We start from the raw sequence: 14,502 nt of genomic DNA, 5'->3' as shown, positions 1-14,502 counted from the left end.
CCCTCACCCAAATACCCACTGACACTAATCCCTAATAAAACCCTAGCAAAAACATGCTACTAGTAGTTTGTAAAATGATTTAATTGACTCTTCACATTCCTTCCATTTTGTCGATACAATACCTCAGTGTACATAAACCATTTCTCTGTCAACATGCTAAAGCTACAAGTGGTTGTCTTCTTGTTGAGTGTCAGTGAAGTTATTAGTCAATGTCCACCTTCCTCAGGTAAGACACTGGATGGGTATAATGACAACTATATAGGTTTTTGATAGGTATCTACCTGAGGCATAATCAGAGGCGTATTTAGGGGGGGACTGAGGGGGCTTGAGCACCCCCCTCAGGGCTGGGCTCAGAAAAAATTACTGAACTCCTGGACTCTTGCATCACTACCAAGCCTCTTAACAAAGTTATCTAGCCCCCTGATCATGATTTCAGCAGTTTCCAGTGCTTTAAGGAGCAATCAGAAGTACCAGTAACATCGAGTAACATAGCAGTATGCTTGAAATAATCTTGGCCCCACCCGTAATTGACGAAAATGCAGGAAAAGGCCGTTTTACCGCCGTAAAAGTGGGTGTGGCCAAAATCGCGGCGCGCTTCGCGCGCCCTCAGCACCCCCCTTCTCTGATTCCTAGATACGCCCCTGATAATGGTAGCTGTTATTTCAATGGATCATATTTTTGGGATAACAGTATCAGCCCAACTCCTCTAGAGTGTGTATTACCTGGTGCTACTCTGAATGGTGGACAATGGATTGGTCCTAATGGAGTAGTGTCTTGTCCTGGCAACAATTCCAATCTTTTTTGCACTGTGGGGTCAGGTGCTAGTCTCAGTGTTCACATACCTGCCACTAACACTGACTTTCTTCAGGCACCTGGTGATGGCTGGTACAAGTGTTGTCTACCCACTAACTGTTCAGATCCTAACACTAACATCATCTTTGCTAATATATTCAGTGAGAGGAGACTAAATTATTATACAGATGTAATCAATAATAATTTTTCATTTGTAGAATTGGCACAGATAGAATCATTTACTGTTGCTGATCTTCCTTCTGATATGATAATATATCCACAGAAATACAAACTGACTTGTATTAAAATTGGATATACTCTACAGTATAATATTAGTATGAGCATTGGTAGTCTATCAGTGACTAGTTACACTATTTGTAATGATCAAGATAATCCTTGTACTGCTAGTAATGATGGCAGCACATTAGGATATACTGTTAATATTACATGGGATGAAATGACTGTCAGTAGCCGATTGATCAATCAATCAACCACTGGAGATCAAATTTACCAATGTGTACTGGATAATCCTGGTAGTGCTGCTGATAGAACGCGTACTTTAACCATAAAAGGTAATGCATATCAGAATTTTACCAATAATAATAATGTATTTTAATAAGTACCAGCAACTGCTCCCTCTTCTCTTACTGAGGTCTTCAAGACAGCTACCACTATTACTGTCAGTTGGACTGCACTTGATGCTGATGGATATATAGTCATTGTCACTAGTGACACAGACACTGTGCTGACAGTACAGGTGGAGGGAAGTAGTAATAATACAATCACACTGAATGGATTGAGAGAACTAACAACTTATAACATCACAGTCAGAGCCTATCAACAATTACTGGGACCTGCTGGTACAATCAGTGTACAGACCTTTTCAGGTATTAATTAATATTGGCTATAAAATGTGCATATGTGGCCAGTTATAGGGGGATCATTTATACTATGTTTACACTACGGAACTGGGCCAAACCATGTTGAACCAGGCTGGGCTGACCCTGCTGTACTATATAACCATGCTGGCCTGGTTTGGCCCAGCTCACTTCAGCTCAGTTTGGTTACTGTTTACACTATCAAATGAAACTGTGCTGGCCCACTTTAAACAGGGCTGGCCCAGTTAAAGAAGCAAGTGTAAACGTAGTATTAGATAATGTACTGTCAGATAACTGGTTATCATGGTTATCATGGTTATCTGTGTTCTATCCTTTAAAATAATTTACATTAGAGCAGCTGATCTTTATGGTTCTAAAGACTTTTTTATTACACTTTCTGATGCACATTGATGTCCTTATGCTATGTAGCAAGTTTGAACCAATTCCAACATCAATAATGAGTTTTACAGTATAAGCCAATTTTTTGAAAAATATCCATAGTTTTTTTTCGAAATGGCTCAAAAATCAACCTAAATTTTGATTACATTTTCTGACACATATTAATTTCATTATAGATCTATGCTGTGTAAAAAGTTTGAGCTGATTTAAACTTAGGTTTTTTTTCTAGTTATGGCCATTTTAAAACAATTTGCCAGAATTAAATACAGTATCTGATACTGGGGCCAAGCCTCCATTGGTGGAAAATACAAGTGGTGAAAAGCAACCGTGTTCAACATTACGAATCCGAGCAGTCATACTTTCTCTTCTTCCGGTTTTCTACTTTCTTGTAAACAGCTGGTAGAGTGAGGCCTTTATATGATTCAGAGAAGGGATTAACAACTGAGACATCAAAGAATGCTCTCTGATGAGAGATCCCCCAGAAACCATCAACTGCAATGTCCGCACGAGCTTCATCACCATCCACAGTAGACGCTGTGATTGATTCTCCTGAGAGTGGTTGTAAAGGAGGCTCACAAGAAACATTGCTACAGACATCTTCAAGCAGGGAGGCAGTAAGATCTCTCAGCTCATTATGTCTTAGTGTGGATAGCTAGCCCATGGTTTTTTCCAAAAAATGGCTCCAAATTACTCCAAATTTTTATTATATTTTCTGATACAAATTTATGTCTTTATGCTGTGTAAAAAGTCTGAGCTGATTTTGACTTTAATTTTTCAAGTTACGTCCATTTTAAGAAAGTGCCAAAAATCTGAAAAATACCCTATATAGCCCATGGTTTTTCCAAAAAAATGGCCTCAAAATTACCCCGAATTTTTATTACATTTTCTGATACATATTGATGTCCTTATGCTGTGTAGAAAGTTTGAGCTTATTTTAACTTAACTTTTGAGCTATGAGAAACTTTTTAAAACAGACAATTTTTGAAAAATACCCTAAGCAAAAATACACAAGGCCCATGGGTTTTTTTTCCTAAAATGGCTCCAAAATCACCAAAAACTTTTATTGCATTTTCTGAAATGCATTGATGGTCCCTTATGCTGTGTAGAAAGTTTAAACTGATTTTGACTTCAAATTTTTTAATTATCAATATTTTTGAAACACCCAATTTTTGAAAAATACCCAAGCCTGTAGTTTTTTTCCCAAAATGACTCCAAAATAACCATTTAATTACATTTTCTGATTCATATTGATGTACGTATGCTATGTAGAAAGTTTGAGCTGATTCCAACTTCAATTTTTGAGTTATGAGCATTTTTCAATTTTCCTATTATTGTACACTCTAACTTATTTGGCCCAATTTTTGAGCAACTATAAAAGTTTGTAAAATATCCAATTTTGATTATAATCAGCTCAAACTTAGTACACAACATAAGGACATGTGTATGTATCAGAAAAATTATATAAGTGATGAATTCTCTTGAACTTCTAGCAATTTTTGATAAATTTCAGTGATCAGGGTTTTCTAACACTTCTCATTAGCATCAGCTGGCATAAAGCTGAGCTGGTAATGAGCACTATTCCAAAATCTTGTGGGAAATATTGATATTCAAATGCTACAGCTCTATAATTCAACCAGTGCCAGTACTTTCATTAACATTACTAGAGTAGCATAATATCTCATTTTCTTTTACAGCTGATGTGAAATGGAAAACTCCTGTGGTCATAGAATCAATAAATGATAAAATAAATACAAACGATGAAAGGGATTCCGTATACTAAAACCACGTGCCAACACATAGTAGAATCTAGATACTGTTGGTACAAATGGATACCCATGCACCATCTATGATACCACGCAGGACTCCCAGAGACCTGGATTAGCACAAAAGATCTAGAGAAAGTAAAGTTCTTATAAGCATTCATTTTTATAATGGGTTGGTCACTTACTGGTTTATTATTAGATGGTCCAGTAACACAGAGTAAACTCATTAACTCATAGCTAAATAGTCTACCTGCATTCCTGATTGGTCTTACAGGTGTAAAGTGGCATAGGAAAATGCCAAGATCCCTCACCTTCCCTACAATGAATGATGTCATGAACAATGGCAGTGAGTGAGTATTACAAAAAGACTTGAAGTTTATAAATCTATAGTACAGAGAAAATTACTTTGCCTATCTACCTTTCATGTGGTCAAGCAGGTGTAGCTTAGAATCTAGCTGTATACCACAATTAGTATAGCAGTCCATCTATTCTACACACCTGCCATTTTGTCAAGTCTCTTATATGTTGTCAAAGTACTAAAAGGAGCTCTTTGAGCACTTCAAAGCCGTAGTGAAGAGGTAGGCTTAATCCTATAGATCTATACTGGCTTTCGATCCTTCATTGGTTGGGCCTTTGTTTTATTATTATTTATAAGAATCATTGCCAATCCCTATACTGAAATATGACTAAAGAACTGAGTTTATTTGTACATTTATAGATCTATATATATTCTACAAATTTAGAATGAATCATCGTGGAAGTGGGCATTATGAACAATTAAAATCACAGCTTGAAAAGCAAGAAGAAGAAATAGCAATATATAAGCTGTACGTATGTGTATATAACAAAAAACGTTTTAACTTTAGTGATAATTTTTCTAGTCAAATTAAGGAGCAACAAGCAGATAAGGAGCAATTACAAAAAAATTATGATACTGACATGAAGAGGCTTCTGGCAGTAACCAAGAAACAAGATGATATTGAATCTAATTTAAGAAGAGAATTGAAAGAGTTGCAACATGCTATTGAAACTCAAAAAAGAGTGGTAAAATAATTATTACTCATTATACTATTATATAAAAATTTTCATTAATTATTATAGGAACTAGATCAACTAACCCATCTAAACAATAAATTAAAAGTAATTAGATACAATTAAATCTAGATTTACTTAACAATCATTTATAGGATGAGTATGATAAAATTGGAAAGGAACTCAGTGAGCATGAGGAAGTCGTTGCTAAACAAAAAGAAGTATGTCATTTATTATTGGCTATTAATTATTATTATTTTATTATTATTATCATTATCATTATTATTATTATTATTATTACATCATCACAGTTATTGTAATTTTTAGATAACTGAGGCTTTGAAAATAGCAAACAAAAAGCTTACTGAAGATATAATGAAGAAAGAAACGGACATACTCAATATGGAAAGTCAGTTTGCTTTACACAGTTTACAGAAACTGAAAAATAACTTAATAACAAATATGGTAGAGAAGGATGATACAATAGCTGCTTTACAACAAGATGTTAAAGATAAAAATCTGAAATTAATAGAAGCTAAAACTCAGTTAGAAGCTAAACAAAAAATGATACATGAACTAGTTGGGAATTGGAAAGCTGAAGAAGCACAGGTAAAATTATTTTAAAGTGCTTCAATAAGATATTGTGCAGTGTGTTCATGAAAATTGTGTTGTGTGTAGTATCATGGAAAATTTGTTAGTATTGTTTGTAATCTATTTTGTATCATATTCAATGATCATCCTTCATACAGTGTGCAGTTTACAAAAAAGACTTTGACGAGGAACATGATGATCGACTGAAAGTTCTAGGTCAGTGTGAAGATTTGAAGCAGAAATTAATTGAAGAAAAAATGAAATATCGTGAATTGCAACAAAAGTATGGTATTAGTCGTACTATTGAAAAGAAGCCATCAATTGAAGTAAATTTTTTAATGTAAAATAGTTTATGGTTTTGTTTATAAAAGCATCGTTTAAGTACATCTATGACTGATGAATATGACAAATCAAGAAGAGCATCAATGGAGCAAGTTTTGAAGGAGAGGGCAGGACTGGAAAAGGTACATGAATCCTATCTTTTATGCTCTTAAATAGATAGACTGGGCTTATTTAGCTGTGTTATGGTATTTTGTGAATTCCACTCTTGATTTATATTTTTGCTAATAATACATTTTGTCAAATCAGAAAAATGCTAAAATTTAAAAGTACGATTAAAGTATTATTGCTACTTCTTATGTAGCTCTTCATAGCATAAAAAGCAAGAGTAATAGATTGACAAATCAATTAAAAAGTATATCAAAAAAGCTAACTTAGCATTATTGTTAACCTTAGCTAGCAATTGTGCCTTAAGTGTGACATCATGTTAGCTTAATCTGTTACTATTTTTGTAGAAAAATATAGAATTAGAGCAAGCAAAGACAGAAATGGAGGGAAGAATAGATACCCTTTATGCACAAATGACTCAGAGTCAAGAGAAACACAAAACTGAGGTAAGATTAACATTATCATTTTGACATTAAAAATAATATAAATGGAACTTTCTACATTTAATAAATGTACATGAATCATTAGTGCTCTAATCAATAGGTCAGTGAGCTAAGTGAAAAGCTTAATAATGAAATGAAGTCCAATGAACAACTGGTATTTAACAAATACTAATTTAACTACCTAGTAAAATGTATATTGCATAGGCTAATGAGTTGCGTAGAATGAGAAAACAACATGAAAAGCAAATTGATGACATGAGGAATGCCAACAAAGTAAATTTTTATGTAGTCATCAAGATGTAGTCCCCTTATTGAGTAAACATGAATGTCAGATGCAGATGTCAGTGTCACTGTTTTTGTATGAATGTTTATACAAATGGGAGGATATTGGGTTAACCATATTAAATCAACAAGGTGGTGCCCTATAGCTACATGTACCTTGTTCCACAAGGGTGACCTATCACAGTACATAGATCTGTCATTATTATAACCAGAATACTCTTGATATTAGAAAGCTTTTAAAAGTACAAATCCTTGCTAAAATTATTTGGTAGGCCTAATATTGTATTGTTATTTTTTAATCCTCATAAAGGTATTGATGGAAAAAGTTTTGGCATTAGAGAGAAAAGGACAAGACGATGAATCACATCATTCTAATCGTATTTCTATTGATACGTCATTAATCAACATGGAACCACAACTGACAGCAGAAGAAATGACAGCACTCTTCAGAAACGGGCCTGCACAACAAACACACGTTGAACAAGAAATGATGGCAGAAAATTGATGTAGCAATAGATAGTCAGTCACTGTACTCACATTCCTTATTCCTATTGATCTACACAATTTAGAAAATATGAATTATACCGTATAGTGGGATTTATTGACGAAGGTTTTATTTTGATGAGTTGACGATTTAAAATCAAACATCAAATTTTATAATCGTTGAAAATTTTGTACTTTGTGCCACGTGTACATGAAGGGCACTATTCGTCAAATTAAAACTCACCAACCAGGGAAATTTACTGTTTTTGTCAAATTTTTTACTTGTCAATAAATCCCGCTATATGGTATAATGTATTCATGTATGGATGGACAAAGAAATGATCAGTTATTATTTCTTGTGCTTAGAAAAAAAAACTAGATCTACTTCCTTAGTAAACTGCTGTGTACATATTTTTTCACAATTAATTTTATGTAAAATTAGTATAACAAACATAGCATTCAATAAAGATTGTATCATCTTATTTTTGCATGTGAGCTAAAGAGTAACATTATTTTCAAGTATCTCTAGCTCACACCCAACCATCATGCATGCACTGTACTGAAAGTACTTAATCATAATGATGATTACATCAATCAGTCGACATGTGTTTTATCCTCTAGATGTAATATATTGTAATATCCTTTCAATTAATAATTCATTTTATGTCATATCCTCAATAGCTTATGTTCTACAGTATACCGGCAAAACATGAGCTAAACAGCACATTGAGACTTAAATTTTTTGAGATATAAACATTTGTAAATGGACAATTTTAAAAAATACCCAAGGCTATAGCCCATGGTTTTTTTTCAAAAAATGGCTCCAAAATTACCTCCAATTTTTATTACATTTTCTAATACATATTGATGTCCTATGCTATGTAGAAAGTTTGAGCTTATTTCGACTTCAATTTTTTGAGTTATGAGCAACTATTTACAACAGAATGTTTGAAAAATACCCAAGCCCATGGTTTGTTTAAAAAATGGCTTCAAATTTACCCAAAACTTTTATTACACTTTCTATTATTATTCAGGGGCGGATTTAGGGGGGTGCTGAAGGTGCTTGAGCACCCCCATTAGCCTGAAGAATCAACATTTCTTTCTTCTGCTTCTTTAAGCTCTGGTGTCTCATATCACTGCTAAGTGTCTTAAGAAAGTTACTCAACACACTTGACAATCAATTCAGCCTGAATTTCAGCATTTTCCAGAGTTTAAAGAGCAGTAGGAAGCACCAGAGTGCCTGAAATTACAGTGACCGCGCCTATAATATTCGAAAATGGCGGAAAACAATATTTTAGCGCCGTATAAAAGGGGTGTGGTCAAAATCGCGGCACGCTTTGCGCGCCGTCAGCACCCCCTCCCTTTTATTCCCTGTTATTATTAGTATTATTGGGGTGAGCCTGAGCGAGCCCCACATAAACGAGTCGAGTATGTTTGTTTGTCTGTCTGTACATGTACATCACCCCTATTTATGCGTAATACGGTAGATACTATCCATTAACAATGCAATATAAATTCAGTTTTCAATATTTCATTAAAAGTGGGAGGAAAATAAAATAAGAATGAGCAGACTGATAGATTAGGGAGGGTGGAGAAGTGAGAAGTTAGGAGTGCGATGGATATGTGAACACTTGGGGCAGGGGCATATTGACATACTTATTTTTTGAATTATGATCATTTTAAAATTCTTATTATTGTACATTCTATTTTTCGGCCAAATTATTGAGCAACTTTAAAAGTTTGTAAAAAAATCTAATTTTGATCATAATCAACTCAGCTTTGATGTAATTAATGAACTCTTTTAGACTTCTAGCCATTTTTGACAAAATACTATGAATCAGGGTTTTCAACCTCTACTAAGCAAGCTGCTTGAATAGCACACTTCATAAGCCTGCATAAAGCTGAGCACTATTCCAAATCTTGTGGGAAATATTGACATTCAAATGCTACAGCCCTCTCATTCAACTAGTGGCAGACTGGCAGTAATGATAAATCTCTGATGTACATACACACACTAATAGAGGACTAGGAAACTGGAGAGTTTATACACTAGTAGCTACTCAAGAAGTATGCTTAGGATCAAATAATAGTCTATAAATTTTAAATTATTTTATACGAAATTCATTTTTAATAATTTTTTTTGAATAATAGCGCCTTGAGCTGTTGATGGTATCACTAGTTATTAGTATTATTATTCATAAATTACCAGGAATGCACAAACTTTAATCCTATTGTACCGCCACTGCTAGGGAAACAAATAAGCAACTCATTAACAAAATAGTTATTAATGATGCTTTTTTATTATATAAATTTAATGTTTATGATGGACACAGCCAAGAGATAATTAGCATGTCTAGTACAAGACACTGCCTGAAATCACTGAATCGAGCCTAATTACAGTATTAATACAGTCTGAAAAGTAGAATTGCTTAATCATGCAAGTTGCTCTTGCTATTCTAACATGATTGTATCAAGGCTGATAGATCAAGCTAGGCTCATTGCCATGTTAGCTGTCTAAAATCCATGATTCAGGATGTGTTAGGCAAGATCATGACTGACATCATTCATGATTCAATCACATATGAGGCTTTCTATATAAGTTGATACAATTAACACCCACACAAACCATTTCTCTGTCAACATGTTAAAACTACAAGTGGTTGTCTTTTTGTTGAGTGTCAGTGAAGTTATTAGTCAATGTCCACCTTCCTCAGGTAAGACACTGGATGTGAATAATAACGACTGTATAGGTTTTTATAGGCATCTACATGAGGCATAATGGAAACTGTTATCCTAATGGATCATATTTTTGGGATGATAGTATCAGACCAACTCCTTTAGAGTGTGGATTACCTGGTGCTACTCTAAATGGTGGACAATGGATTGGTCCTAATGGAGTAGTTCTTTGTCCTGGCAGCAATTCTAATCTTTTCTGCACTATTGGGTCAGGTGCTAGTCTCAGTGTTCATATACCTACCACTAACACTGACTTTCTTGGGGCACCTGGTGATGGCTGGTACAAGTGTTGTCTACCCACTAACTGTTCAGATCCTAACACTAACATCATCTTTGCTAATATATTCAGTAAGAAGAGACTAATTATTATACAGATTGAATTTATAATAATTTTCATTTGTAGGATATGCACAGATAGAATCATTTAATGTTGCTGATCTTCCTTCTGATATGACAGTATATCCTCAGAAATACAAACTGAATTGTACTAAAATTGGACACTGGCGCTATAGTATTAGCATTGGTAGTAGTACTGCACTGGCTAGTTACACATACTGTGATGATCGATATAGTATTTGTCCTGGTACTGTGTTAGATAGTAATACCAACAGAATAAGATATACTGCTACTATCACATGGGATGGAATGACTGTCAGTAGTGGATCAGTCAGTCAGTCAACCACTGGAGATCAAATGTATCAGTGTTTAGTGGCAGTTACTGATCAACCAACTAGAATACGTAATATGACTATAAAAGGTAACAAAGTATAATTTAATTTTATAATACTGTATATTTTTAGCACCAGCAATTGCTCCCTCTTCTCTTAATGTGGTTAACAAAACAGCTACCACTATCACTGTCAGTTGGACTGCACTTGATTCATATGATGCTGATGGATATGTAGTCAATGTCACTAGTGACACAGACACTGTGCGGACAGTACAGGTGGAGGGAAGTAGTAATAATACAATCATTACACTGGATGAACTGAGTGAAGGAATATCTTATAATATCACAGTCAGAGCCTATCAACAATTACTGGGACCTGCTAGTACAATCAGTGTACAGACCTTATCAGGTATTAATTGCTATTGGCTATCAGTTTTATGACTACGTGTCTTTGTATAGAATATCTATCTGGTCCAGTTGGTTCAGTATCCAGTATCATGGACACTACATGGGCTGTTATCTCATGGAGTGTACCTAGTTACATTCCATCAGACTATCCCATTATCACATATGAGATTGGATATCATATTCTTTTTGACAGGCTTTGTTGTTCAATTGTGAATGACAATGATATTGATATTCAAATGCTACAGCTCTATAATTCAACCAGTGGCAGTACATTTATTAACATTACTGGTCTTAATGATAAGTCTTGTTATATTTTTGGTGTACATGCATACACTGATAATGGACATGGAGAATGGATAGTTATTGCTAACGAGACATTGATCAGTACTCAATTTGTGACTTTAACACTAGTACATGTACTCACAAGTACATGTACTAGTACTAGCACTCGAGAAGCATGCATAAGATCAACTAATACAGGTATAATAGTCTATGCATGCAAAATATTTAGAATACTACTAAATGATTTTAAATTCTAGTGTTGGGAGCTGTTGATGATACTAGCATTGGACTGGTTGCAGTGGTTGGATTATTATTGATATCACTAGTTATTAGTATTATTGTTCACATCTACCGCTTAATCAAGTATTATACTTTAATCAATACCATTATTCTGATTATGCATATACAGGCTTAAGTCCTATCATGCAACCACCTCTAAACAAACAAACAAGTAACTCATTGCGAGCAAAAAATATACTTGTACATTATATTATATTTTTTCAAATAGATTCGATGATGATGACATACCAATGCAAGCATGTGAACCATATAGTATACAAAATATTACAGAGGCAGCAGATGAAGAGCCAGGTGTCAATGCATATGCTGATGATGCTATTTATGAGACATAAATAGCAACCTAATAGATCTAGCACTAAAATCATTTCGCAGTACAACTTTATGACTACTTACTTTATTATTTTATAATAGATCTAGATCTATATGTGCACACAATTTGTTTACTTTAAAACATTGTTGTTTAGATAGTCTCATTATAGTTTGATAGATCTATATAAGTATATTCTAATGGTAATGGATCATGCATGTGTCTGAGGAATGAGAACAACTTTTATATGAATCATTAGACAGAGCATGATGGGAGTGATTGTTTATAATACCAATGTTTACTTGTGTTTAAACTAGTGTTTACCTGTGCTTACTGGTGTTTACTTTTATAGTGTTTACTTGTGTTTAAACTAGTGTTTATCTGTTTACTGGTGTTTACTTTATAGTGCTTACCTGTGTCCACTGGTGTTTACTTGTGTTCTCAGTGGGCTTCCAGTACAAGCAATCACATAAGTTCTGCTAAATGTATAGAAATTAGAAACATGTTACCAATGATGTGTTTACCATGAAGGAGTAAACACAAAGAGAGATACCGGTACCAAGAAACTGGTCCTAAATAAAGCCAAATGTGCCAAAATTACCTCCAATTGTTATTAATTCTTTTGATACGCATTAATGTCCTTATGCTATGTAGAAAGTTTAAGCTGCTGAATAATACAGTACATTAATGGCTACCATGGTTATACTGCCCAATACTGTCCTCCACGCACCTACTAATTTTTAATTATGTGTTTGATAGTAAATAAAACATTCATCAGTGGGAATGCTACATAAAGAAAACAAGAAATGGAGAGAATAGAATAATTTTCCACTTTTATAGATACCTCAATATGAGTACTGACTAGCCAGACAAGGCACATGAAATAGATTCCGTATACTAAAAGCACGTGCCAACCAATGGTGCAAGTATACTGTCAAGAATTGACATATACAACTGCATGCACTGGTTATCACAGTAATAAATGAGTATTACAAAAAATTTAAACCCTGAGCTCAAAAGTAAAATTATTTGGGTTTAAAGCTGACACCCAGTCATGCTATGAAAATAGTTGATTAAAAATGACACCTATTAAAGCACAAATTAATTAAAATACTTCATTATCAGCTTCTTCCAATAATTTGTGTCCAACTTGTCTCATGATTGAAGTTTCTATTGCAGAAAGACATACATTGTAACTGCTATGCATGCATTGCTATAGTTTATTGCTATAGTTTATTTATGCATGCATGGGACATGACTGAAAGTATACATACTTCATGCCCATTGATTAATCTATACAAGCATTTTAGCATCTAGATCTAATCATTCTCCTTTAAATCAATGAATCTTACTTACTCGATGATAATCACAATCCAATATAAGTATTTTGTGAAAAATCAAATAAGAATTATACTTAATTGTTTTTTTGCATTCACCTCATTAATGATAGCATGATAATTCTTATATTCCATTGCAACCTTAACATGTAGATTCTCTTACTATAACCAATAATAATCACAATCGACAAATCAAACAAGAATATAGTTAATTATATTTTTGTAGAATTAGATCAATATTTATGTAAGTTTTTTACTGGATCTATGCCATATAAAAGTTCAAAGTCACACTTGGCTCCATTTGCTTGCTGATTGCCAAATTTTTGTCAGTGTGTTGTACTACTATATCCTCTTTGCTTCTGTTTTTTGCTTTAATAAACAGCTTGTTTGTTTCCTGCTCCTTTGCGTTCACTTCATCATTAATGGCAGCATGATAATTCTTATATTCCATGGCAACCCATTTAAAAACAAAACCTGCTATTAAGATAGGAAATACTTGGCTTAGTATGTTCACTACTTCATAGTTCTGAAGAGATACAAAAAGCACAGTGTTAGCATAAGAAATTGTGAATTGGACGCAAAATGTTATGAAAAGTACAGTAAGGACAATGTTATAAACCAAGCTAAATAAATTCATATTGCCAGTCTCATATCTTTCAATGATATATGCAACAATAAAGAAAAATATTATGATCGTCACCATGATTAAGATCACTTTGCTCATCACTTCTGTTGGATTTACTAACATACCAATTATAATCCCAGATATATGAAAACTGTAAAGAGAGCTTGAGAGGGTCAAAGTGGTTAAAAAAACAAGTTGAAAAAAGAACTGAATATATCTCCTCTTTTCAAAACAGCGGATCAGTTTAGGAAGGGCAATCATTTTGTTTTTACGATAATATTTGACAGTCAGAAACATTGAAAATGAGGCATTGATTGTAATCAAGAAGATTAGGAGACATAAAAGAGAGATAGATACTGGAATGGCATCTTTATACAACTGTGCATACCGTAAGAAAATATCAAAGTCCAGAGCTAGTATAATGATACTGCACATACCATCGACTATGACAGCTGCCCAAAAAATACTTTTGAAGTGAAGGTGCTGAGATTTGCGTTGGTAATCAAAATCAAGAGTTATGCTTTCTTGAATAGTGTCATATTTTTTCCAGAAAAAACCAAAGGCAGCCAATTGAGAGAAAACTACAAGCCACACTACTGAAAGTCCTATCAGATTGAATAGGTTGTATCGTCCATGTCTAGTTAAAATCTTCAGAGAGCCATCATACTCTTCAAATGCACTGTAGCCTTCAATGGCAATATTGATTCCTCTCTCTGATGCATAAGAC

The 14,502-nt window shown here is 33.9% G+C and overlaps 2 protein-coding genes and 2 long non-coding RNA genes across 4 annotated transcripts; 3 read left to right on the top strand and 1 right to left on the bottom strand.

The window, feature by feature from the left end:
• Positions 1-3,769: 3,769 nt before the first annotated feature.
• Positions 3,770-4,289, bottom strand: LOC109583235 (uncharacterized). Its single transcript, XR_002185411.1, has 2 exons — positions 4,251-4,289; positions 3,770-4,148 (listed from the first exon to the last, which is right to left on the bottom strand). It is a non-coding gene; the product is annotated as an uncharacterized LOC109583235 (long non-coding RNA).
• LOC109583233 (uncharacterized) lies at positions 4,111-4,966 on the top strand. The gene is made up of 5 exons (XR_002185410.1): positions 4,111-4,178; positions 4,223-4,410; positions 4,576-4,659; positions 4,714-4,876; positions 4,934-4,966. It is a non-coding gene; the product is annotated as an uncharacterized LOC109583233 (long non-coding RNA).
• Positions 4,967-5,025: 59 nt separating this feature from the next.
• Positions 5,026-7,216, top strand: LOC109583230 (liprin-alpha-4-like). The gene is made up of 9 exons (XM_019998478.1): positions 5,026-5,085; positions 5,192-5,273; positions 5,334-5,473; positions 5,614-5,781; positions 5,827-5,919; positions 6,250-6,348; positions 6,446-6,499; positions 6,550-6,618; positions 6,938-7,216. The coding sequence occupies exons 2-9, from the start codon at positions 5,240-5,242 to the stop codon at positions 7,130-7,132; spliced, it is 852 nt and encodes a 283-aa protein (XP_019854037.1). The 5' UTR covers positions 5,026-5,085; positions 5,192-5,239; the 3' UTR covers positions 7,133-7,216.
• Positions 7,217-11,017: 3,801 nt separating this feature from the next.
• Positions 11,018-11,915, top strand: LOC109583237 (uncharacterized). The gene is made up of 4 exons (XM_019998480.1): positions 11,018-11,404; positions 11,464-11,569; positions 11,616-11,657; positions 11,715-11,915. The coding sequence occupies exons 1-4, from the start codon at positions 11,161-11,163 to the stop codon at positions 11,836-11,838; spliced, it is 516 nt and encodes a 171-aa protein (XP_019854039.1). The 5' UTR covers positions 11,018-11,160; the 3' UTR covers positions 11,839-11,915.
• Positions 11,916-14,502: the final 2,587 nt, after the last annotated feature.

The sequence above is a fragment of the Amphimedon queenslandica genome, unplaced genomic scaffold (genome assembly GCF_000090795.2).
Source record: "Amphimedon queenslandica unplaced genomic scaffold, v1.1 AMPQUscaffold_13317, whole genome shotgun sequence".
Classification (NCBI taxonomy): Eukaryota; Metazoa; Porifera; class Demospongiae; order Haplosclerida; family Niphatidae; genus Amphimedon; species Amphimedon queenslandica.
The sequence above is the reverse complement of the archived record's forward strand: the minus strand, read 5'-3'. Positions and strand labels throughout refer to the sequence as shown.